Raw genomic sequence first — 26,302 nt, forward strand, 5'->3', positions numbered from 1 at the left:
GAAAATGAAACCTATCTCCTCGCTGTGTGTTTGCCTTTTTAACACCTTAATCTAACAGCTGAAATGTTTCCTCAGCCTTCATTAGTTTCTAGAGGAGCGATTCATCACTAAATCAAACAAATCACAATCTAAAACATGCAGGAAACGTGCTGGAAGAAGACTCCAGCTACACCATGTCAGCTCTGCTCCAGCAGGGATCAGACTGGCAACTTGCAAGTGTGATATTCTGGCCACAAGGGGCGCTGGGGTCTGAGTGACATTTTGTTAACCCTGTAAAGGGTAATTTTAGCAAATACTGGCCCAAGAAAAAGACTTACTTGTCCATGAGAAAGTTTGCCAACTCTGCATCAGCCGAGGTACGTCCTCAAACGCTCGAGCGCTCTCTGTGATTGACATCACCAGTAGTCTAACTCTACTGGTTAATGCTGAACGTTGCTCAGTTCAAATTGCATGAAGCTCTACAGGACGGTTAGAGTCTACTGTATATCACAGTACATGAGAAGACTCACTTTGGCAGAAGAAATTAAACATAATTCCTGAAAGGGGAAAACTCCCGATTGCAGCTTTAAGATTGACGACACAGGATGACCAAGATTCAGCATCCAGATATACAAAGTCAAGAACAGAAGAAAAAAAAAAACCACAACAGCCGCAAACAATCGAAGGCAAGAAACTGCTTTGAATGCAGTCCAAGAGGCAACACTTGAGCAACAAACAAGCAGGCTTGCTGTCAAAATCATTTAAATCTTGACCAAATAAAGAGATGGAAAATCCACCACCTTCATTAACCATTTAAACCCAGAGAGTTACGGGGGGCATTACGGGGTTGGATTGGGGGGGTTAAACCACCAAATGGTTCCCGAGCGTGGCTGTGTCTGCAGCTCACCGCTCCCCCAGGGGATGGGTCAAATGCGGAGAACAAATTTCGCACAAACATCAGTGTGTGATAACTGATGGGACTTTAACTTTAACTTTAAGTGAGGCTTATTTTCCCTTCATTTTCTTCCTTATTTTTAGTCCCTGCTCCTTTAAATTATCTGGCAAGGCTGAATGGGGCCGGCATTGTGATTCTGGGCACTGATTGGCTAGGGGGCGGAGTCACTGGTTACACCAGTGTTTTCTGCCATCTGTTTCACTGCCTGCCAGTGCACCCCAGGGCATCTGTGGCTACCCTGTAGTTAACCACCACCAGGGTGTGAATGTGTGAATGACTGATTGTGTTTTAAAGTGCGTTGATGGGCTCTAGGACTCTAGAAGGAGCTATACCAAATACAGGCCTTTTACCATTTTTGTTGTTTCTCAATAAACCTTTAAGATGACCGTGTCCTGGATAACTAAGAGTCTACACAAACATTTTGAACAATAGCATGTAAATATCACAAAAAAAAGCCAACCCTTGGAATTATTCTTTATTGTTTATTCAGATGGTGACCTGGATGCAGATTCACATTTACAGTTTGCAGTCAGAGTTTTCCATAAAATCATCAAAAGCATAAATCTTATAGTAACTTTGATGATTGATTTTAATGACCAATGGTAGATTCTCACTGAAGGCATCAAAACTGTGAATGCACACATGTGGAGTTTTGTACTTAACCAAAAAGGTGAAATATCCGAAAACATGTTTTTATATTCTATTTTCTTGAAAATAGCCACCCTTTGCTCTGATTACAGCTTTGCACTCTCTTGACATTCTCTTGATGAGCTTCAAGACGTAGTCACCTGAAATGGTTTTCCAACACTCTTGAAGGAGTTCCCAGAGGTGTTTAGCACTTGTTGGCCTCTTTGTAAATGGTTATGGTCATGAAAATAAAGAAAACACATTGAATGGGAAGGTGTGTCCAAACCTTTGGCCTGTACTGTTTATATATGTGATTGTAAGAGACTATGTGTCAGTTTTTACCATTCATTTCTGGAAATATCCATCAAAATGTTGTTGAAAATGAATTAAATGATGCTCAGTTGTTGAAAAATGTTGGCAGCTTCATAACATATAACCATAAAAATCAGATCTAAAATATTTGGGAGCAGGTCTAAGTCTCTTACCGACGCCATATTTGATGTCATGTTTCCCTCTACAAAAGGAAAAATACATTTTCTGATTTTTAACAAACAGTTACAAGACTTTCACCGTTCATAAATATTGATCTTTTACACATTTACCTCTTCGCTTGCTGCCAGTGATGAAGGGGAGTCTGATGTATTGACATTTTGCTGGAGGTTCCACTGACAGTGATTTTTGACCCTTATGGCCATCCGTTGTTAAGGTCTCACTTGAACACAAAAATACTGTTTGCTTGCAATGATTTAGGTAAGTACTACCCCCTATTGCCAGTGAAAATACGCTTTCAACTAGTGACGGTCAGAATGACATGGTGTAAAACTACCCTGAAATGTACGTATGTACTGCCCAGTAGCGGCAGGAAACTACATACTGCCACTGTGAAAATATTCAGATGAATTGCTTGTTAAATAATCTGCCTGCATGATTTATTTAGAGACAACTTCTCAAAATAAGTTTCAAATAAACCAAATTCCATTAAAGGTGTGGGACACTGAAAACTCATTTCTTGGATGATTATTCCTGATTACAAATAGTCGCTCTAGGTTTTTCATGCAGGCTGAACATAAAAATAGTCTCCTACACCTATTTGCTGCATTAGCTTCTGATAGAAAATAGACGGTGAAACTCTAGGATCAGAAAATCCTGACTTATGATGGGAAAGGCTGTTGTTGGTTTAATGTCCAGGAAATGGCAGGCTATGTCTCAACTAGTAGAAGTTAACCATTAGCATTAGCAACTTGGCGGAAGCTCCTCAAGGCTTGTATTACTGTGAAGATAAAACATCCATGTGGCAAGTCAGCGGTAGAGTCACATTACTGTTATCCAATTCGGGGCAAGATGTCCAATTATCAGTAATTAAGTCTCCAACACCTGCCGTCTGAAGCACAGCTGTGATGTGGGTAACTACTTCCTGGACATGGTGCTATGGTATATATAGGCAGATAGAGGTTTATTTGGAAAAGGTATGTATTCCTTTATGGAGTATGGTGGACTGTGTAAATGACTGACATCTGTAGCGGTGAGTATGCCACATTGTTTGTTATCCAATAGCATGCGGAGATAACTGTAGATCCCGCCCCATGACTGAGAGCCGCCAGTGGACCGTGGCCAGACTATATATTCTACACAAAGCAGAAACACACATTGCCCGAAATTAATTAATTCATCTTTCGGGTTGAAAGTGGAAAACACAAGTATTCCAATGATATTACAAAAGTAACTATTCTAAACACTATGTTTTAAAATAGAAACTGTAAAAAATGATAAATGACCCGCACTTGTATAGCGCCTCTCAGAGTAAGGACTCCAAAGCGCTTTACACTACAGTGTATCATTCATCCATTCACACACACATTCACACACTGGCGGGGATGAGCTACGACTTAGCCACAGCTGCCCTGGGGCGCACTGACAGAGGCGAGTACAGTTACGCATAATTACGCAGCAGAACATGTACTCCGTTACTCCCCAACACTGCTGCATACTAGAGACCACAGCAAATGCATTGACTAAACAAGTGTTCAACTCCTCCAAGTGTGAGACCAGATTTCAACTAGCCCATTTGTGAGTTAGTGAATTTAGTTTTGTCAGCATTCAGAGTGGGTTTCAGTTGACATAAGGTATCTTGTGTGGTGTTAAAAACAGCTTGTAGGAGTGGGAGGGAGGAGTGAAGGATGTAAGCAGAGTTGTACCATCAGCAGAAGCGCTGTAAGTATCGTCAGCAAAGGCAGGCCAGAGAGGACCGTATAGGCGCCTGACAGATTGCTGCCTCACTCTCTTCTTCTCGTTTTTGCGCTGTTTTCTTCTCTCAGCTAGGAGACATTTTTTTGCTCACAACTTCCTGAGCCAAATGTGATCTAACAAACTCTTAAGTCATGAGTTTCTCAACAAACAGTGAGTCAGGGAATTGTTCTCTTAATCAGGACTTTTTGAGCTGGAGTTTAATTTTTGATATTGATTTCAGTCCAGGCTTTTGGGGGAGGGGGCTTTGTGAAGCCAGAGAGGGGTGGACCTTTGGAGCTGGAAATGCACTTCCAGGGGTTGTTGCCATGGTTTTTTGTAGCTGTAGGGACAAACTTTCGACCAGTGGCCGAAAGCCTGAGCTGCTGTTTGTTACAGATAAGTGGAAAAGCCGGAGGAAAGAGACAGCTGAGACGGACAGACTCGAAGAGAGAGATTTGTTTTTATTTTTTGACCGCGGGACAAGCAGCTGAAAAACAATAACTCAAAGCATCGTCCACCCTGCTCTCCCCTCGATGCGGGAATCCCAATAGATAACGCTCGTCTCTTGAAACAGGTCACAGAGGCTTTCTCCTCTTTTGTGGCCTGCCCACTATCAAAGCTCTCTTGGCTGTGCTCTGGCTGCTTTGATATATCGCAAAGTGTTTCTGGCAGACTGCCTTTCTCTCTCTCCCTCTCTTTTTTCCAATCTTACTCTCTTGTTCTGTCTCTCTGTTCCTATATTATTGTAAAAGAGCATGAAGCACCAACGGGTCTGCTCAGTGTCAAAGAGAAAAGACAGGGAGGCCTCCGAGGGAGAGGAAAGGACACTGGCCAAAAGAAGCAGGAGTGGAAGGAAAGGTGAAAACAGCCGGATAACCAATCTTATCTTTTATTACTATAAAAATTATTAAAATAGTTGGCCTGCTGGGTCTTATAGCATTCATCAAACATGAATTCTGTATTGGAAATGAATGGGTGATGATTAGGGATGGACAATATATTGGCATCAATATTGGTATCGGCCGATGTAAGTAATTTTTTAACATATCTGTATCGGTTCGATAAATAAAACCGGGCCGATATTAACAACCGATATTTTTTCCATCTCGTCTCCATTTGTTTACCTGTTTCAGAGGGTGACGGGGGTGATATGTAATTGTTTAGTCATGTAAACAGTGAATGTAATCATCTCAAAAGCGTAAATGTGTGTGTTGTGTGTACATAATTATGTAAATTCAGCTTTAATAATTTTCATTCTTTACTAAATCTGCTGATTTTAGAAGCATAAATGTCAGTATATTGTATCGGCAAATATGGGTTATCGACCACAACAGTGATCTTAACCCTTTGATGCATGAATTATGAAATCTTCAACCATGATTTTTTTAACAATTTTTTTCATTCATCCTTAGGTGTGAATGAAACAAATTTCATATTTACATATTTTTTGTAAAATGTAATTTACAAATTATTACATGTCCACCTCAGTGTACAGTGTGCAATCTGAACATGAAATATGTTGGCTTGACTTACTGAAGTACAAATGGAGGGGTTCAAATGCAATAAAGTCTTCAACAGCTGTGCTTAATAGCAAAAATACATAAATAACAATTTTAAGTATCTGTCCACTGTAGTGACCATCATGCATCAAAGGGTTAATATCGGATATTGGTATCGACCCAAAAATATCATATCGGATTCAAATCACTAAGATCAATTTATTAGTTCTTATCCCTACAAACAGTGGAAGATCCACCACATCAATACCTGTCTTCCATTTACAGTTAGGTCTTTATACTGGAGCTCTGGAAGTTTGTATAAATCTGACATACATAGTGTGTTTTGTGTGATTTGGATTTGGTCGTTGGTAGAGGCCATAGAAGAGTTTGGTCCCGCACATTCTGACCCTAGTATTGTGCATAAAAGTAGGATGCATGAGAAAGAGCGTGCACAAATGCAACTGGGCCCATTGTGTGTCATGGTTATAAGCATGCAGCAGAGCCTTGGGCCTGGGCTTTTTTAAGCTTGACCTGACTGTTGCAGTCATCTTTCTGCGCACGCACGCACGCACTAACACACACACACACACACACACACACACACACACACACACACACACACACACACACACACACACACACACACACACACTATCCTTGTGCGCCACCTCCAGGCTTTACACACAAGTCACCTTCAAGAGTCCATTTCAGTTTGCGTTAGTTTGTTTGTGGATGTCTCAGCTGAATTGTCCTCCATCTTTAAAGAGCAGGATTATGAGTGGCTGTATGGTTGCTGGCTGCTGATGATTCAGACCAAACTGTTCCAAATCTCTGATTGTTGGATTGGTCAGCTTACGCTGAACCACTAAGTCTGAGTTTTAAACATGCAGTCCTCTAATGCAGCATATATGCACATGAGACAGAGTGTCCTTCTGCAAAGCAGCATGAAGCAGGACATCCAACACAAGGAGCAGCTCTAGTGATGTGCTTTGAGCCCACTATCATTTTTCATGCTGAAAGTTCTGGGGCTTGGTTCCCCTAACTATACCATCATGAGCTTGTTATCTGCACTGTGAGTTTGCCAACAGGAGGGAATAAGGTTTAATCCTGCTCAAAACAAAGACTACATATTTTATTGTATGAGACTACATTACATCTATTCCTATTTTTGTGTATTTAACTATAGATGATACAAAAATCTGCAGTATTAAGCTTTACTCAAATATGTTCAATGCAATCCAAGGGAGTTTGAATGAAGGCAACTGGACTTCTTTGGTTTTCTGCATACCTCTCAACTCCGAAGACTCTTCAAGAGGTAGGGAGGAGAGGTATGCATAGTTGCTGCTCATGTAGCAACAACAGACAGCTACAGTTTATAAGCTTGACTCTCCCATATTCCAGTCAGAACTGACAAAGCTCCTCAGATGAGAAGCGAAACGTCTTCAAGAAACCAAAGTCCAGTTGCCTTCATTCAAGCTCCTTTGGATTACCGTGACCTGGATGACAGAGAACCTTCACCAGCATGTTTAAAGAGCAAGTCACCCCCTACCAGAGTATTACTCCACTCCCACTTCCTGTTAGAAAATGCAACAAATGTTGTTGCCTAGCAAAGCGAGAGGGCGGAGCCGCTAACAAATACACACACACAGGCTCACAGCGACATTGTGACATCATATGGTACCAGCTAATGTCCTAGGGTACCTCTTAGCCAATAGCGATGGCAGATTTAAATTCAAATGCAGTGCAGAGTTTTTACCTGACAACGGCACAACACAGAGTTTTAGGCAGAAAAATAAAATTTTAACTAAAATACACTAAAGTGCGAAACTATTGACTACACGTGTCTGCAGCATGATTAGACATGCATTTATGTAGTTGCCAGAAAAAAAGTTGATTTGGGGGTGACTTGCTCTTTAATGCACTTCAAAATGTAATTCAACTCAATAACAATTTGGGGTTTTATTTTATTTTCAAGCTCTGACCAAAGTAGTACATTTTAATAGAAACAAGATGCAAAACCAATCGAGCATTTAAAGATGCAGCCTGTAAATCATTAGGGTCACCATGGCAACTGCCAGAAAATCATTAGTGTGTGGTAGCCACACACTTGTGAGACTGACATATATTTTCAATAAAAATTTGGCCTGAAATAAACAGATTTTGTGAAAAAACTAAAAGCCCGAAACCTTGAGTGGCAGGAGCTTGAGGATGTACTCTCGGCCTTCTGACGAGAGAAAACTCTAAGTCCTAAAGCTGTGGGGGACTCAGCCGGTGAAAGCAGACAAAACGGTCGTCTTTTTGATATTGATTTGTATCTGTGGTAACATTTTAAAGGGAGTAAGAAGAGTTTGTTTAGTGGTATTTTGCAAAGTTTTGACAATTCAAATGTTAGCATGACATCATCACAATAAAGGATGTCCAAAAATTGTATTACTAAAGTTCAAAAACTACAGAAAGGATACATATTTCAAAGTTTAAACACGTCCGAATGATCAATTTCTGAGCTAATGTGCTCTGAAGAACAATCAGTTTTCACTTTACCAAAACTCCATTAATGTGGAAATGTGTTTGTAGTTTATTTTGGGAATCTTGTCTATTTATGATTATAGTTATTTGCATTATTGAAATTTAATGTAAAAAAATAACATTTTCAATCCTAATTTGACTGTCTGAGATCTCCTTCATTACCCCACATGGGGTTGTGATCGCAACTTTGAGAATCATCCAATTCTATGAAAAACAGTAAATAAGTCAGAAACTTTGCTGGTCTGAATCAGGGCCAATCAGACTACAGCTGTCAAAATTAAACTAACATTTTTTTTCCTGTAAAACAATGGCATTTGCCATTTTTGTATGATGGTGTTTTTGTTCCATGCAATGAAAAAATGCCTCGTTTCAACTAAATGTTATGTTTTCTTAGTTGGCTCATTAAAAACATGCCCAGAACCCTCAAGTTACAGCAATAATAAAAGCATGGGGTCCGGGGACAATAGAGGGGTCTCTTCCTTCAGCAGGTCTCTAAAAAGACAGTATGTGTCCTGACATTCCAACTTAAAAATTCACATTTCCTTGTTTACTTTTTCTTCGGCGTGGCACTAATCTTCGGTAGTTTTTCATTTGCAAACTGCTTGATGTATATTTGTGTGTCTGCAACTGTTTTTAGCTGCCAGGCAGTGTGGAGCACGGCCCTGGACAGAGCGGTCAGAAGTGGTCCTCGGGGGTGCCTTGACCCCTGACCTCTATTCCATAGCTCTTTGCTGCTGAGGATGACATAAAAATAAGGTCCGGTCAGACCTTATAGGATGCGACTGGTGTTGCTCTGCTTTCTTAAAGCCCTCTGGAACCCTGATATTTGTTGTCGGGCAGAGACAGAACACACTATCGGGGTGTGTGTGTGTGTGTGTGTGTGATTGCTTGGGAATGAAGAACATCACTGACATATATGTAGCAAATGTTATTATTTCCACAGTCTCTTGGAGATTTCTCATTTTCTCCTTCTCCCTGTTGGTCTTCCGTTCCCTCTTCCTGTGTGTCCGGTCCATGTGAAGGAAGGATAAAGGTTGTCCTTTTGTCATCAAAACTCCAGATTAGTTTTGCCTCGGTGCATCTGACTCTGCTTTATCACTGTGGCCAGAGGAGCCACAAGGTTCAACTCACCCCCTCTGCAAGTAATAACTCCTACCAGCTTCTGTTCCACTCTTCGCTGCTATCTTCTACACTGCTATTACTACTCTATTTAGGGGTAGGGGGATTATTTTTCATGGCACTGGCTTTATTGCTCTGTATCCCAAAGACTGACTGGAAAGTGAGGAGGATGTGTCGTGCAGCTCGTGTCACAAGCTGCATTCATATCGACAATGTTCTAATAGAGGCTCGAGACCCAGAGAAGAGCGTAAAGGAGCTGCTGAATGGGCATCACCAGCCAAACCTGGGTTTATACCAAAGACTTCTGCCATGGTTTGAAGGTGGATTCTGGCAATTAAGGACTTTCTTCTAGTTGCTTTGACTCATGGCGCAGAAGTGAAAGATGAAGATGGAAATGTTTGTCCAAAAGGCAGACAGGAACAATGCTCCCAACAGGGACTGGCACTCTTCTGAGGATTACGTAAAGGTCTAGACTAGTATCTGCGTGAGCATGAATGGGGTGTAAGATGATTACACTGTCAATTAGAGCAGATGAATTAGCTTACACCCTGCCTCCTCTCAGAGGAATTTATTAGCCTTTTCCCCCCTTGGTGTAAACACTGGTGGCTTCAAACGATCCGAGGCGGTTACAGGTCAGCAGGGCCGATTCCAGGTCATTAATGATGTTCCAAAGTGCAAATCATCTCAAAAACCTCTACAAATGATGAAAGCGGTTGTGCTTGTGTTTTGAAACTAATTGTCGGGTTGCCCATTGCATCTAGGGCTGTGGCTGGATCACGTTAACTGTAGCTCCTGAATCAGAAATAGAACTTTGCTCTGATCTTCCATCTTCAGATGATGTGTCAACAGAAATGCATGGATCTAAAGAAGTCTTTTGTGGTAAATGGTACACATGTTTCAAATGAAACCTTGCCTATGACCTAAAACAAGCAGCACACAAAAGGAGGAAGTTCGCATCATTTGTAAACTTAATTGCATTCATTTTTACACGGAATAAAACATATTTATCATGATTATTGTGAAGAAATTCAACATGGTATTAATATTCAGAAAGTAGTTATACCGAATTGTTTGTACAAACTAGTCATTTAAATGAGTTATTAGTTTTTCTCTTGTCACTGTCAGCACAATGTGAATTACAAATTCAAAAATATATTATGTGCTGATTGATTATAGGACAAAAACAAGATTCAACAATTCAGTTGGTTTATTAATTATTTAAATGTCCTTCAAATGCGGTGAGTCTTATTTTTACTCAAGCATGTTTATTTCTCTGGGGGTTCTTATTGTGAAAGAGTTTTAAAAGAGTCTATTTCTTAAGTAGGTGCCATTTATGCGGTCAGAATACCATAACAAAAACCAAGAACTGCTTACAAAAATTACAAAAATCCTCCAAATCCAACTGAAAATGTAAAACAATTTTCCAGTTTGTGAGCACTATCTCTGAGCGCTAATTCATGCTAGCTATGACAGAAGATGGAACATTCAAGAATCACAAGTTCCAAAGTAATTATATATTAAAAATGAAATATTTATTTTGTTAACTGTAGCTCATCACCTATAGGCAGCCTAAATCTCCTCCCTTTCCGGTTGGCTCATGGGTTCCCGGAAGAACAAAAAAATGAATGCAAGTAAACAGGGGCTAAAAGAGTCATATTCGAATCTGCTTTGCTTTAAATCCTGGATTGCACATATGTTGTACTGCAATTCAAATGAAAACTAACGATGGATGTTTCGACCACACCAGTCATGTACTTTGAGATTTATCAGCTTGTAAAAGTTTGTAATTAGCATGATTACAAACTAGATATCGGCACATCACATATGTGACGTCGCCACATAATCTCCTCTCCCCTTGCGTAGCTGCTACTTACCAAATGGCTAAATTTATGGTGGTTCTTTCCTCCTACAGGAAGAATTTTAAGTTTGCTGAACTTACAGCATTTTTTCCCTCGGTTGTCTCCGTGTCTGGTTCGATGACATAATTTTCGTGATGCGCATTTGTAGTCCTAGACTTATTTTCACACAAAACCTAAAATTGTATTTCCCCTGTTCGAAAATAAGCACGTTCTTGGTATCAAAATGTGTCTTTAAATTAATGGACATCATGTGTGAAATCCATGGCACAAAACAAGCTAAATTAGAAAATAACTGTCATGACTCCCATCCTTCACCCTCCTCTGCCTCCTCATTTAACCTTCTTTCAGCTCACCTGGTCCCTTCACCAAGCTCCTGACAAGCCCTGTTTCCCTGGCAACCACAATCAACTCCATTCTTCTCACCTATTCCTGTCATCAGCTTCATCCACTTCACCTGCTCCTGACTCCTCAGCTCATCTCACACACCTGCTTCCCCTGCTATAAAAGAACCACCCTGCTATCCAGTCTCTGCCAGATTATTGAAAACATTTGCCAGTAAATTCTCCAGCCATCCACCCTGCCTGATCTCTGCCTCCGGACCTCGTTCTTCGCCTGACCCCTGCCTTGTATTCTGCTTGCCATTTCGACCTTCGCCTGTCTCCGACTCTGTCTCCAGCCTCGCCCAACTGTGATAACTGCATCCTAATAACGATTTTTTACTTTACTCTCATTGTGTTTGGCGTCTTCACGGGTCTTCTGAGTTCTGTTCGTGACAGAATAATCTGGCCAAAAGTCTGACCCGACGCCGACACAGCACTTGGGAGTATTTTTTTTTCTTTTCATTATACCTGCCATGGAGGATCTCACGCTCCTGGAGTTTATGGAGCTAGAAAGGGAACAAGAGTCACCATTTTGGGGAACATGTTTAGCCATCAGGCCACTGCCATGCAGAGGTTCCTCCCCTCCTTCCAGACCTGCTGCAACAGTCTTGTGCAGCGGGTTCATGACCACGCAACAGTGCCGGAACCCTCCTATCATCTCGCCGCTCCAGCCTCAAACCCCTCCTGTCAGGTCACGCGGCGGCGGTCCCGGAGGTTTTCTGGGGCTGCTAAGAGGGGTTGATCCTTCTCCCGTGCTGATATTGGCTGGTTCCTCGGACAACACCTCATGTTCTGCTTCTGGACCGGTCCCAACGGAGGAGATTGTTCAGAAGATGATGCAGATGGTTTAGGAAGCTATGTGGTAGGTCTATGCCAAGCCAACCTGCCCCCACTTACGTCTGCGGGCGGCTGAAAGGTTGAATGCAATCTTCTCCACCCATCCAGAATTGATAACAGTTCCAGCCCTTGGTAATTACTACCTTTATGTCCGGAGTGTATATGGGTCCGCACTTAAGGATGTCACCGCAGAGGGTCCGACCTGCTGTGAGAGGTGGTCACCTTCCCCAGAACCCTCCAACGCGCCGCTTCCTGCTTCAGCAGTGGTTCAGGAGGACGCATCGCATCCTGCTCCGGCGGTGGTCCCGGAGGATGCATCACATCCTGCTCCAGCGGTGGTCCCAAGGGTCGCATCGCATCCAGTCCCAGTGGTGGTCCCGGAGGTTGCACCGCATCCTCCTTCAGCGGTGGTCCCGGAGGTTGCATCGCATCCTGCTCCGGCGGTGGTCCCGGAGGACGCATCGCATACTGCTCCGGCGGTGGTCCCGGAGGACGCATCACATCCTGCTCCAGCGGTGGTCCCAAGGGTCGCGTTGCATCCTGTCCCAGCGGTGGTCCCGGAGGTCGCATTGCATCCTGCTCCGGCGGTGGCCCCGGAGGATGCATCGCATCCTGCTCCGGCGGTGGTCCCGGAGGACGCATCGCATCCTGCCTCGGCAGTGGTCCCGGAGGACACATCACATCCTGCTCAGCCCGTCCACGAGGCTCCGGTCCAGCCTGTTCAAGAGTCTTTGTCTCCATTCCAGCCTGTTCAAGAGTTCCCGTCTCCAGTCCCAGAGTCTACGTCCCTGTCTCCAGAGTTCCCGTCTCCCCCAGTCCAAGAGTCTACATCCCTGTCTCCAGAGTTCCTGTCTCCCCCAGTCCCAGAGTCTACGTCCCTGTCTCCAGAGTTCCTGTCTCCAGAGTTCCCATCTCCCCCAGTCCCAGAGTCTACGTCCCTGTCTCCAGAATTCCTGTCTCCAGAGTTCCCATCTCCCCAGTCCCAGAGTCTACGTCCCTGTCTCCAGAGTTCCTGTCTCCAGAGTTCCCGTCTCCCCCAGTCCCAGAGTCTATGTTGCTGTCTCCAGAGTTTCTGTCTCGAGAGTTCCCGTCTCCCCCAGTCCTAGAGTCTACGCCTCTGTCTCCAGAGTTCCTGTCTCCAGAGTTCCCATCTCCCCCAGTCCCAGAGTCTATGTCGCTGTCTCCAGAGTTCCTGTCTCCAGAGTTCCCATCTCCCCCAGTCCCAGAGTCTACATCCCAGTCTCCCGAGTTCCTGTCTCTCCAAACCCAGAGTCTACGTCCCAGTCTCCAGAGTCCCCTCAGTCTCCAGAGTCCCCTCGTAGTCGTAGTCCAGAGTTCCCTCTGTCCCCTCAGTCTCCAGAGTCCCCTCATAGTTGTAGTCCAGAGTTCCCTCTGTCCCCTCAGTCTCCAGAGTCCCCTCGTAGTCGTAGTCCAGAGTTCCCTCTCTCCCCTCAGTCTCCAGAGTCCCCTCGTAGTCGTAGTCCAGTGTTCCCTCTTAGTCATAGTCCAGTGTCCCCTCTGTCCTCTCAATCTCCAGTGTCCCCTCTTAGTCGTAGTACAGTGTCCCCTCTGTCCCCTCAGTCTCCAGTGTCCCCTCTTAGTCGTAGTCCAGTGTCCCCTCTGTCCCCTCAGTCTCCAAAGTCCCCTCGTAGTCCAGTGTCCCCTCTTAGTCGTAGTCCAGTGTCCCCTCAGTCTCCGGAGTCCCCTCGTAGTCCAGAGTCCCCTCTTAGTCCTTGTCCTCCAGTGTCCTCCTTCCCCAGACTCCCACAGTCCCGGCTCCTGGTTTTCCGTCGCCGGCCCCCCAGACTCTGGCAGTCCCGGCTCCTGTTTCCCCGTGTCCGGCCCCCCAGACTCCCGCTGTCCTGGCTCCTGGTTCCCCGTCGCCGGCCCCCCAAACTCTTCTGGCCCTCCTTCCTGGTCCCCCTCCTCCCGCCCTACTCTGGCCCTCCCTCCTGGCCCCCTCCTCCCGCCCTGCTCTGGATTCCTGTGGGCGTCTTGAATCCGCACTTGGGGGGGGGGGGGGGGGGGGGGGGGGGGTTCTGTCATGATTCCCATCCTTCATCCTCCTCTGCCTCCTCATGTCACCTTCATTAAGCTCACCTGGTCCCTTCACCAAGCTCCTGGAAAGCCCTGTTTCCCTGGCAACCACAATCAACTCCATTCTTCTCACCTGTTCCTGTCATCAGCTTCATCCACTTCACCTGCTCCTAACTCCTCAGCTCATCTCACACACCTGCTTCCCCTGCTATTAATCAGCTGGCAGAGGCCAGACGATGCCTGCACTGCCCGCTCACCACAGCCATGGAATACACCAGATCAACACTCACTAACACTGTATTGGAGCAGGCGAGACACTAGGGATCTTAGCACACCTCTGTTGTCGCTTGGCTTCCCGGGGCTGGAGGCTAGGAGGGGAAGCTGGCCGTCTGGCTGAGGTCTGGGTGGTGGGTTGCTTTGCTCAGCATTGAGCGTGGAGGCCTGCTTATCAGCACCCCAGCAGAAAGGGGCGAACTCTGGGAACCGGTGATGGTTGTACCCATTGTGCAACAGTACCAGGTCCAGAGTGAATAGGGTGTGTATGGGGAGCGTGAGTGGGTGCCTAGTGTTCTTTTTTGTAAGTCTTGTGTTGTATGTGTATGTGTGAGCATGAGGGAGGGAGTGTGTGACTGTGTCTGTGTTTGACTGTATATGCCAGGTGGGGTCTTGGACTCCTCCCCTCTCCTAGGACTTCTTGTGCTACTATAAATCTTCGCCTGCCCTCTCCCGCCACTTTTGGTGTGGAGTGTGGTGCCTTGGTCTGCCTGAGTGTTTGCGGCTCCCGGGTCAGGGGGTTTAAGATTTTTGGCATCTGCGTGATTGATCCCGGTGGCTGACTGGTGGGATCTGGGTCCCTGGGCTCTGCAGGGTACCCGGTGGGGGTGGTCGCCCCTGGGTCCTGGATCGCTGGGTTCCGGGCTTGGCTGGCTGGGGGGTGGGAGGCTGTGGGCGGGCCTGTGGGCCTGCCACTGATATCTCCCGGGACTCTGCCGGCTGCCGGTTGTGGCTCCCCGGGGCAATACCCTGCGCCTCTCAAGAGGGGTCTGGGGCTTTTCTGGTTACAGTCTCCCTGGGGTCCCTGCGCTCTGGGGCAGCTCCTGGATCTCTGGGACTTGGAGCTCCCTCCATCTCCAACACATCTTTGGGGGGCAGATCTGTGGCCCCTCACACTCTCTATTGGACGCTCCTATAGAGAAATCTTACATAAACAAGCACGTGTACACACACAGGTGCTCACATGGTGCTCTCATAAGTATTGGCTTGGGCATTTTCAACACGTCTTAAGGCTGTGGTTGACACTAAATGCACTGTGAGTTCATATCATGTGATGATTGCTCAGTAAAACAATGTTGATTTTAGATTTCCTCATCAGGTTGCTCTTGTTTTATTGTGATGTGTCCCATTTTTGTTTGTTTTTCTCTATCTGCGGGTCTAGAAGCAGACTCTTCTTCATCACTGATTGTTTATGTTTGTGGGACCCCCCCTCCTCCTCCTCCTCCTCTTCCTTTTGTTTCTTCCTTTCTCATTCACCTATGTCTCCGTGTCTGGTCGGAAATATAAAGCATCCAAAAAACAATAACAATAAAGTTTTAAGTATCGGGGTGACAATAAAACAGAAGCTTTGATGCTCCACCTGACAGTAAATCTGTAAGGCTTGTCACCAGCATTCAGACATTAACTCTGTTTGCTTCACAGCCAGACAGGACAAAGAAAAATAAAAATCAAAGGAAAATTGCGTTCATAGACTCACTCATCTTGGCTCAAGCTGGGAAGACTGTTTTTGGTTTAGCGTCCAGGAGAGAGCATTAACCATTTCACAACACAGCAGAACTCCTTCAGGCTTGTGTTATTTGTGGAGAAAAACATCAGCGTTGCAAAGATAATGAAGTCAGTGAGTCATGTTGCTGCTGGCAAATCAGAGGTGAGATATCCAAATATCAGGAAATCTTGCTGCTTTCTACTCACATCTCCCCTGGAGGAAAAGTTTTACTGATTGGCTCAATGAACTAAACTTTATTGGAATACTTTGTGAAGTATCTTAAGACAACTCTTGGCGCTATATAAATAAACAGAAAGGAATTTATACTATAGACACGGGTGCATGTAAAATTTTTGGATTGGTACTCAGGGGAGAACCTATGGTTGTTGCTTGGTCCTCACATTTTTTAATGCACTTAATTCTTAACCCAACTCACAATAGGAACAAAACAGAGTAACGCGCTGATGATGCAACATATTTTAATTTTGACTGAAAACAATAAGTACAACAGGTACATATTGCCAGCTTAACTTAAACCTTCTAATTTTCAAATAACATGACTGAATTGTCTGAATGTAAAACACAATGTGTAAACAACTGCTTATGTAAAAACAAATCAAATCAAATAAAATTTAAAACCCTTAACGAAATTACTATTTCAGAGCACTGAAGTTTTTAAAATGGCATAAATGCCGTTTTTATTTCTACAGACTCTCATCATCCTCATCATCATCATCATCATCCTCACTATCCTGACTGGCTTCCTCCAGTTCACACACAGCAGACAACTTTCTGATGTTCTCTGCTGTTAGTATGTTTATCAAACGCTGGATGATTGAAGTTTTTAGTGTCTATGTAAAAGGCGCTGTTTTTGTCTGCGAGGGCGGGATTTTCATGGCATGATCTGCACCACATCTCTGTGCGTTCATCGTTTGTTTGAAGGCAGCCGAGCTCCTGCAGCCACTTCTCCGCGACGACTTTTATCTTTTGCAGTTCCGACTCAGTCTGTCACGATACGGAGATGGTTAGGACCCAAAATGCAGAACCCAGGATGACACGAGGCAGGAGCTGATATAAAGAAAATCCTTTTATTTCAGGATGCGTCCAAACTATAAATAAATCCAAAAGGGCTGGAAGCCAAAAATCCAAAATGTCCAAAATATAAACTAGAGATCAAAAACTCTAGAGACAATGAGAAGCACCAAGAAATACTAGAGATAGGAACAAGAAGACTGACCGAATTACCACAATGGACCGACCCAAACAGAGACAAGACAGGGCTTAAATACACAGGGAGAATAATTAAGGAAACAGGAAGCAGGTGTGTGGAGTGAGGGCTGGAGGGAAGGCAGGTGACACAAATTATCTAAATGGGGGAAACAGAACCAATGGAGGGCAGATAAACTTAAACCTAAGACTGAGGGATGGACTCACACAAACACATACACATACTGACACACACAAACTCATACACACATACAATGAACTGGGGATTGGACACACACACACACACACACACACACACACACACACACACACACACACACACGCACACACACACACACACACACACACACGCACACACACACACACACACACACTGAGCAGGGGAATGGCCACACACACACCGAGCTAGGGACAAAGAGGCTGGAGCTACAGAACGTGAAGGAAGACCTGGAGGGCTGGGGATGAATGAATGACACAGGACCTGGGAGGAATTTACTTTAAAGGGCTACAAACATAAGACACATAATTGAGATGGAGACAAAGGACACGTGAGGGCGCTATGAGACACAGAAGGGAATCTAGAGAGGATGGAGAAACATCAGGAGACACATGAAGGAAGGGGCAGACGCAGACCGTGACACAGTCTGACGTTTTTTTGGAGGCAGAGGAACACCAAAATAATTACTTAATGGAGCTTGCTTCTTGGACATCTTTAAAATGCTCCAGAAATGTCTTTCTTCCTCCACAAAATCTTACCCCGGGTTTCCACGGGAGCCGTCAGCAGCACGTTACTGCAGCAGCACGTCTTGCTCGCGTGAGCTGCTGCTTGGCCCTTCCCACGAGATGCGAAGCAGCAGGGGAGCAGCTGTCACCGACAGAGCACGAAGTCACACGAGTGACTTCGTCAGTAAACACAACAACAAGCAGGAGAAAATTACAACATGGTTTGTGTTTTATGTTCTGTCCATTTTATAATCGCCAATACGGACCTGAAAAACAAACGAGACCGCTAGCTAGGTGATAACTTCTCACGGGGACGCACAGTTAGTAACGTTTTTTAAAAGTAAAGCAACCGGAAGGCAGTACGTTCTTTATTCTGAAAATCTCGGGAGCTTCTCTCCATTTCCGCGTCCGATTTCCTGTCTTTCCTTCCCCAAAAATGTCGAACTTGACCCGTTTCAGAGGCGTCGCGCGTAGAAAATAGAACCGGCGCGTAAAGGCCGCGACATGCTGCTCCTGAGACGCGGCCGACTCGCGCTGCTGACGGCTCCGGTGGAAAAGGTTCTGTTGACCACAGCGGTTCCTATCAGCAGCTATGACGTGCTGCTGCAGTAACGTGCTGCTGACGGCTCCAGTGGAAAGCCGGGGTTAGGTGCGCAAATAGGTGCTACCTCTTTTTTTCAGGTGCGCATTGTTTATTTTGACAGCACATGCGCACCTGCAGACCACTGATTTGCACACCTGACTATAGACAACTGCAAATGTAATTAAAAAATGAGTGAACTTGGTCTTTAATACAACAGAACAAGTCACATTTTAAATTTGCCACCTTAGAAAATATACCCTTGACTGTGTTGGGCTACTTAATAAAAGGTTCAGGGTAATTAGAAGCTGTTGTTACCTGTCAGTGTTTCCTTGAATCTACTGTAATTCATGGCTGATTAATATTAGCACCATTCTAGTGTTAGTGCATGACCAGCCACTAACGGCTCAAGAACGGTGTTTCCAGTCTAGAAAGTCATTCATTGCAAATGAATGGTGTCCTTTAAAGTCTGTATGCTCAGGGTAGGCAGTGCAAACACAAGCAGCATGGTGCCAGGGTCGCAGAGAGAACAGACACACTGGGCTGATTTTAGCTGCTTCTGTGTGCAGAGGTTTACCTGAAGAATGTTCAAGACACACCACACTGTGTGCTTACAGAACAGTATGTGCTCACACACACACACACACACACACACACACACACACTGAGCCAAGCGTGGACACGCTAAACACAAATCAAAACAAAGCACACAAACAAAAAAGAGATCCAGAGAATGAGGAAGACAGAGAGAATAGCACAGTCCCATCTGTCAAACAAATGTGTGGATGCTCCTAACACACACTCGTGTGCAAACACACACTCACACACACACATGGCAAGCGCCGTTTAGTCTGAACTTGAGCGATATCTGCATTTGTCCTTTAGCAGTTGGTCCTGAGGGGCCGATGTAGAAGTTTCATGGAAGTTTGTTTAGAGCTGAACAAGTGTGTTAAGCTTTATGAGAGCCCAGGGGAGATGTGGTGGCATACACACACACACACACACACACAGACACACACACACACATCGTCTCAGGCACGAGGCTTGGGCGGTAGCTCGCAGTGGCCCCAACCAACAGTGAGGAGTTTGTTGTCATAGCAACAGTAAAATGAGATGACTTTACTGTCAGCCGTAATGTTTCATGGCCCCCTTGCCGCTATGGCAACATAACAAGGAGGAAGAGGAGAGCATCAGAGGCATCTCTGCATTCCAGTGGACTCCTACCAGGAACAATGTCACAACCATGTCCTTTCTTCTTCCCTAAAGACACACACACACACACACACACACACACACACACACACCCTGACAAAGAGTGTCAAAAACACACAAAGACACACTCCTTGAAGTCCCTCTCCATCCAGCCCATCCCTTTGATTATCTGCTCACTGTTTTCAGCTACAGCATTACTGTCGCCAGAGCAATTTGAATTCATTATGGTCATTGTCAATACTGGTGCAACAGCGTCGTACCTCAGACAGGTACAGCTTGTAGAATGAGCGTGCATGCTGTCAGACGTCAGGGGGAGAACAAGAAGAAGGAGAAGAAGGGATCAAAGGCACGCCGACTCCGCAAAGCGTTTGCCTCCACCATGGAGACAGTCGGATGGAGCGGCGAGGTGACTACAGGCTTGGCCGACTGAGCAGCACGGCGACTGTACATCACTAATCTATATTTAGCTCAGCAGTCTGTCAACACTGTTAAAGCGACTATCTGAGCTGATAAAAAAAGTGAGGAGGAATAAAAGAGGAAGATAAGCAGACGAGAAACGGAGATGAGTTGTTTTGCTCTGTCGTCATGGCAACACAGCATCCAGAGCTGCTGCGAGCTGACAGTTGTCACGCTACAGTGTGTTGCCATGGGTGACAGCTGCCAGTCAATCACGCGGAGTGAGGGGACAGATCGGCCGATGATCACCTTGGATTAGGGAGAGATCGCACCAGAACGTATCAAAACTTAATCCCCCATGTCCGAACGCTGCTGTGAGCACGCTCATCTCTGCACGTGTTTTCATTCATGTTTGTTGGTGTGTGTGTGTGTGTGTCTTCAGGCTGGGTGTGACTAGATTACATTTCGCTGCTGCAGGGGTTCTTCCCACAGCTGTCCATGCAGAGGACAATCAAGGGCCTGGTTGTGAGCCTTCTAATTGTGGACCCATTCCCCTTCAATTACTGCGCTCTGCCTGCGTGTAACAAGCTCAGTTTTGCTCTTACGTTGGCAGGGTAATGGTCTGATTGGAGCGGGGATGGATTTGAACTCGCACTTTCATTTGTTTCTTCTCTGGGTAAACTGTTCAGATCACAATCAGGTCAGGTCACAGACGCCCCGCTGTGGAACTAAGTCCCATCAGCATGCGTTGCTTCTGATGGTGTAAATCTTGGAATTTAGCTAGGTTTTATGTACGCTCAATTATCGCACCAGCCTTGACACTTACATTCTCCTCTTATATCACCGGTATGGTTTTGTGTCCCCGTAACCATTAGACCTTTAACAGTTTCCATGTGTTAGGACAGCAACCCAGTGTAACGTCAATACTTTGCTGTTACACTGGTAATTAGAAGGTATTTGTACAAGGCGAAGTTTCCTCAACCACTGAACGGGACGACGGTGGCACAGGAGTTAAGTGCTCGCCCCGTAATCGGAAGGTTGCAGGTTCGAGTCCCGCTCAGTCTGTCGCTGTCGTTGTGTCCTTGGGCAAGACACTTAACCCACGTTGCCTGCTGGTGGTGGTCGGAGGGACCGGTGGCGCCAGTGCTCGGCAGCCTCGCCTCTGTCAGTGCGCCCCAGGGCAGCTGTGGCTACATTGTAGCTCATCACCACCAGTGTGTGAATGTGTGTGTGAATGGGTGAATGACTGATTGTGTTGTAAAGCGCCTTGGGGGGTTCTAGGACTCTAGAAGGCGCTATATCAAATACAGGCCATTTACTGAAGCACTAAATTTGCTGCACCAGTCATAATTAGACAGAAAGCTCCCGAGAGAAATGATAATGTACATGTTCTGTTGTAACTGCAGGTGTAATAAAACAGTTTCCTCCCTTTGACCTTTTACAAAGTGAAGGCTTTATGTGAAGAGCTCCGCTGACCTTGTTTCTTTTATGTTCCCTCTTTAGGAGTGAGCCCTGGGCTGGATGGGACCTACCATGCCCCCCAGTAAGAAGGCTCAGAGCCCCAGTAGTGGAGCCAGCGCCTCTCAGGGCATGAGCCCGCCGTACCAACAGGGGGATGCTGCCACAGCGGCATCCGAGGTCGAGGCAGCCGATCTGTCCCTCTCTCTCTCTGCCTCCTTTTCCAAGGCTGAGGACGAGGAGCTCACCAGCCTTTCCTGGCTCCACGAGAGCACCGACCTCCTAAACAGCTTCAGCCACTCTGGGCTGCGTAGCGTCTCCCCACTGCAGGACCCTGACGGACAGCATCCCCGCTCGCCCTCATCCTTGTCTCCCTCCCCAGACGACGCCCTGCTTGGCGATGCACACTCAGCGTATGACTTAACAGCAGGGGCCAACCGAAAGCCCCCATACTCCTTCAGCTGTCTGATCTTCATGGCCATTGAAGATGCACCCAACAAACGATTGCCGGTGAAGGATATCTATGGCTGGATTCTGGAGCACTTCCCTTACTTTGCAAGCGCCCCAACAGGCTGGAAGAACTCTGTGAGACACAATCTGTCTCTTAACAAATGTTTCAAGAAGGTGGATAAAGATCGCAGTCAGGTAAAGAAATCGTTTTTTATCCAAGCTGCTCTGGTGTTGTTTCTTCCCAGTTAAACTCCTATAGCAGGGCTTTGGCTGGGCTAATGGAGACCAACCTAACCAGCACAGATGAAGTGACCAACATGTTTAAAGACAGAAGCATTTATATAGCATTGCAGAGTAAGCAGATAAGTCTACGGTTCCTCTTAGTGATGGGTTTGCCAGTCTGTCCATGTTTTTGTTGGTCTGTTAGCAAAACATCATGGACCACTGTTTGGATTTTAACAAAGCTCTCAGAAAGTCTTTTAATTCATGTTGGTTTTCTCGATTCATGAAAAATGGTGTGGCGTTAAACTAATTCAAAATGGCTGCCACATATAAAGGATAAGACCAAGTACAAAAATAGTTACAACTCAGTCAACTTTACAGATAAGTAACTAAAATGTGTTATAGCAGCAGCTGAAAGTCACTAAAAACCCTTATCCTGAGTGATAGCTTATCACAGAAAATCTCTGGTGGAATCTGATCATGATGCTACCACCGCCATGCTTCACAATGAAGCTTCATCTTGACTCTGCTTAACATACTGAGGCCAAAGGTGCTAATCTTTGTCTGACCATAAAACATTTCTCCAGATGACATTCAGTTTTTCATGTGGACAGTTCATTGTGTCTCTTTTGGAGCTTGAGCTTCTTTCTTGTAACTGGTTTGAGAATAGACAGGATCTCTGATGTTCCAGCAGCTCCAAGTTCTCGTAAGCCTTAATCCTTGCTGGTTCTGGAGTTGTTTCTGAACATCTTGACAATTTTTCTTCCATGAGACAGTCTAATAAATGCTGTCAAAACGAATACAAAGAGAAACTACCTGCTGCAGTCAACCGCAATCACTTATAAAGAGATAATTACCACCACTAACTAAAAGGTTTACGTGAATGGGAATGCATACCTGCATGTTTAATTCTGACCTTGTGTCAAACTTGTCTTTAAAAAAACGTCATCTGTCGAAAAATCTTTTCAGAAAACAAACAAAAAAAAAAGTCTGAATCATTCATTTAAAGCTCCAAATTCTTTTGACATCCATGCCTATGATGAAGGAATGGAGAACTCTGTCCATAACCATAGCATAACTCCGGAACACCCTATGGTGTGGTTGGACCTTCATTCACTGTCAGACAGTTATAAGCCATTTGTAGGCACATTCAACATGAAGTCAAACACATTCTGTATTTTGTCTACAGCTGTACGAGAATCGGCTTTATCAATAGTTGATGATCTCTCCTTCCATCGCTCTCTTTCGCTTCAACGTTCTGTGTCTCCCCGGTGGGAAGAGCGTTTCGCTTTTGATTTAAGTCCTGATATTGCCTTTAATACCGGCTTTCCCATCCAGATTTCACTCAGGGTAGACAGAGAGCGAATCCCTCACCCAATTAGTGCTAAATTAATACTGGAGGATTTAATAACACAGATGCCAGCAGACTTTAGTATCCGACTTGCCCGAGGGGTTGTTGGGGGGTGGGTCAATGCCCGTTCAGTTCACTGAGATTATACCGAATGATATGAGAGCTCCTTTAGCTTTCACTGACCAGAATATGTGCGTTTATTTATTTACGTGTGTGTGCAGGAACAAAATGGATGTGCACACACACACACACACACACACACACACACACATACACACACACACACACACACACACACACACACATACACACACACACACACAATATGCTGTCATCTAGCCCTCGACTGCAGCAGCACAGAGTTTCTCTTGTATACATATCTCCATAGTAACTGGGTTGCAGTTGACATAAAAGTATGTTGTTGCTGTAGTAACGGGAAAGCTGATTTACTGACTTGTGTGTGTGAGCTTCCGCTGGGCACTGAGGTGTTAAGTGGGGGTGCAATCAGCTTGTGTTATATATGTGCTCATGCATGCATGCGTGTGTGTGTGTGTGTGTGTGTGTGTGTGTGTGTGTGTGTGTGTGTGTGCGCGCGCGCGTGCTAAGAGCAGCTTGTGCATAGGTAATTTTGGCGAGGACTGCTCATTTTGTTTTCTTGTCATTGCCCACCGTTTAAGACAGTAGGCTCATTAACCCCCGCGCACACACACACACACACACACACACACACACACACACACACACACACACACACACACACACACACACACACACACGCGCGCGCGCACACACACACACACTTGTGCATGCCTCACACACAAACAAACACAAATCTGCACACTCCTGATCGCGCATGAATGCTTATGACTCACACACCGTACAGTGTCGGAGTGGAAATGAGGGCACATCTCTGCAGACTCTTACTCTACCTGCCAAGAGCTGTGCTTTATCTGAAGCTGCAATTACAGAATCTGTGTAATCTCACTCAGACGCTGCCATTCAAAGCTCCTCCACCCTGAATGTCTGCATGTGAAAACACCTTCATTTCCTTTGCCCACCTCTCCCTCCTTTTGTTCTTTCCTTCCATGTTGTTTGAACCGAGCTCCCAATTGCAGGTGGTGAGATATGTTTCTTTTCAATTCAATTCAATTCAAAGGTACTTTATTTATCCCAGAGGGAAATAAGAGAAAATCTTTTTTTAAGCTGCTTTACGGGTTTCCTCGCCGCTAGCGCCGTGTATGAGAGGAGAGGGATGCTAAACAGGGGAGGTCAAGTTCTGAGGGGGTAAGAAGGACCAAAGTTTATGTCAATCATTTTACCACGGTGGAGGTTAACACAAGAGGGGAACCTATTTGTTCCAGTGGCTGTATTTCTGGGTCATATCCAGGCAGATGACTAGATCGGGACTAGTTGAGACTAAACTCGGGATCTCAGAGTTGCGAAGGAGAGCATGAGAGCGTGCGAGTCCCATGGTTGCCATGGCTTTGTTTACAAACAGGATTCCTCTCAGTGCTGAATGGCATGCCTTAATGACGAGTGTTGTTGCCCTCAGTGTTGTGGATCAGTGCAGAAGATCAATGTTGCAACACACACACACACGCGCGCACGCAAACACACACACACACACACACACACACACACACAGGGCTAGTGGTATAGCTCTCAAAGCCTCTTATGAAATCACAGCACAGAGAGCAGGCGGTTTTGTAATCTGAGTCTGACGGTGAAATCACAGGTGTTCTTAAGTGTCACCCTGAACTTCACTTTGCCCTGTTCACTGGATCCATCCTCTTTCACTTACACTCTACCACTCAGAGGTGGAGCAATTCAAGTGCAGATTTGGATTATTTTTCACTTTCCCTGTTTAAAACAAATGGATTTTGGGAAATACTTGGGGAAACCAAGCTTGGCTACAGACAGAGGTTGGACGTGGGGCGGAAAGCTACGGTTGTCTCTACACGTAACTGGACAGCACAAAAACCAATCAGAGCACGAATAGTGTCATTCATAGTGATGGAAACCAGTCCAACAACTACCTCTATCTACTCATGCCTTAAAGAAAAGTCTGTGTCTAAGTCATCCAAAGTTGACACCCAGTCCATTTCAAAGGACCGCCATTCCTCGCCCAATGTCTTTACAAACGTAGAGCGCTGTGATTGGCCCAACCAAAATTGTTCAGGCCAATGGAAGACCTGCTGAGGCCTAAAGCATGGCTAGACTGACCTGCGACCTTGCTACCTCTACGGTTGGTCTAGATTGGGCACTCCAGGGATTTTGCAGCTCTGAAATATGGCCAAACTGGTGGCAAGTGGCATCTTGGCAGCTGCACGCTTGACTTTTCTCAGTTCATGGGCAGTTATTTTGCGCCTTGGTTTGTCCACATGCTTCTTGCGACCCTGTTGACTATTTTAAATGAAACGCTTGATTGTTCAATGATCACGCTTCAGAAGCTTTACAATTTTAAGACTGCTGCATCCCTGTGCAAGATATCTCACTATTTTTGACTTTTCTGAGCTTGTCAAGTCCTTCTTTTGACCCATTTTGCCAAAGGAAAGGAAGTTGCCTAATAATTATGCACACCTATAGGGTGTTGATGTCATTAGTAGTGGTGTGCATCTCTACCTGCCTCACGATTCGATCCGATTCCGATTATCTGCCTAACGATTCGATTTGAGTCTGAAATGCATCACGATTCTTCACACAAAAATTTTCATTACTTAATAAAAGCAGAAGAATAGTTTTCAATTTCTTTTTGATTTCAAAATCCCTGAAAAACAGAACATTCATCTATTCACTATAGTGAGCAATAATGTTTAAAGTGTGCTGCCTATAATTACTTAAATAATATAAGAAATAATGTTTTCGGTAGAGCAGCTTTAA

At 45.2% G+C, this 26,302-nt stretch overlaps 1 protein-coding gene across 3 annotated transcripts in view; it reads left to right on the top strand.

Annotated features, from left to right (window-relative positions):
- ches1 (checkpoint suppressor 1) overlaps positions 1-26,302 on the top strand; it is a 108,358-nt gene that overhangs the window by 26,022 nt on the left and 56,034 nt on the right. For all 3 annotated transcript variants that reach the window (XM_015948237.3, XM_015948238.3, XM_015948236.3), the window contains one exon: positions 21,445-22,044. In XM_015948237.3, the coding sequence (XP_015803723.3) occupies positions 21,463-22,044 (582 nt within the window). In that variant the 5' untranslated portion in view covers positions 21,445-21,462. The remainder of the gene's footprint in view (positions 1-21,444; positions 22,045-26,302) is intronic.

Source organism: Nothobranchius furzeri, chromosome 2 (genome assembly GCF_043380555.1).
Source record: "Nothobranchius furzeri strain GRZ-AD chromosome 2, NfurGRZ-RIMD1, whole genome shotgun sequence".
NCBI classification, from domain to species: domain Eukaryota; kingdom Metazoa; phylum Chordata; class Actinopteri; order Cyprinodontiformes; family Nothobranchiidae; genus Nothobranchius; species Nothobranchius furzeri.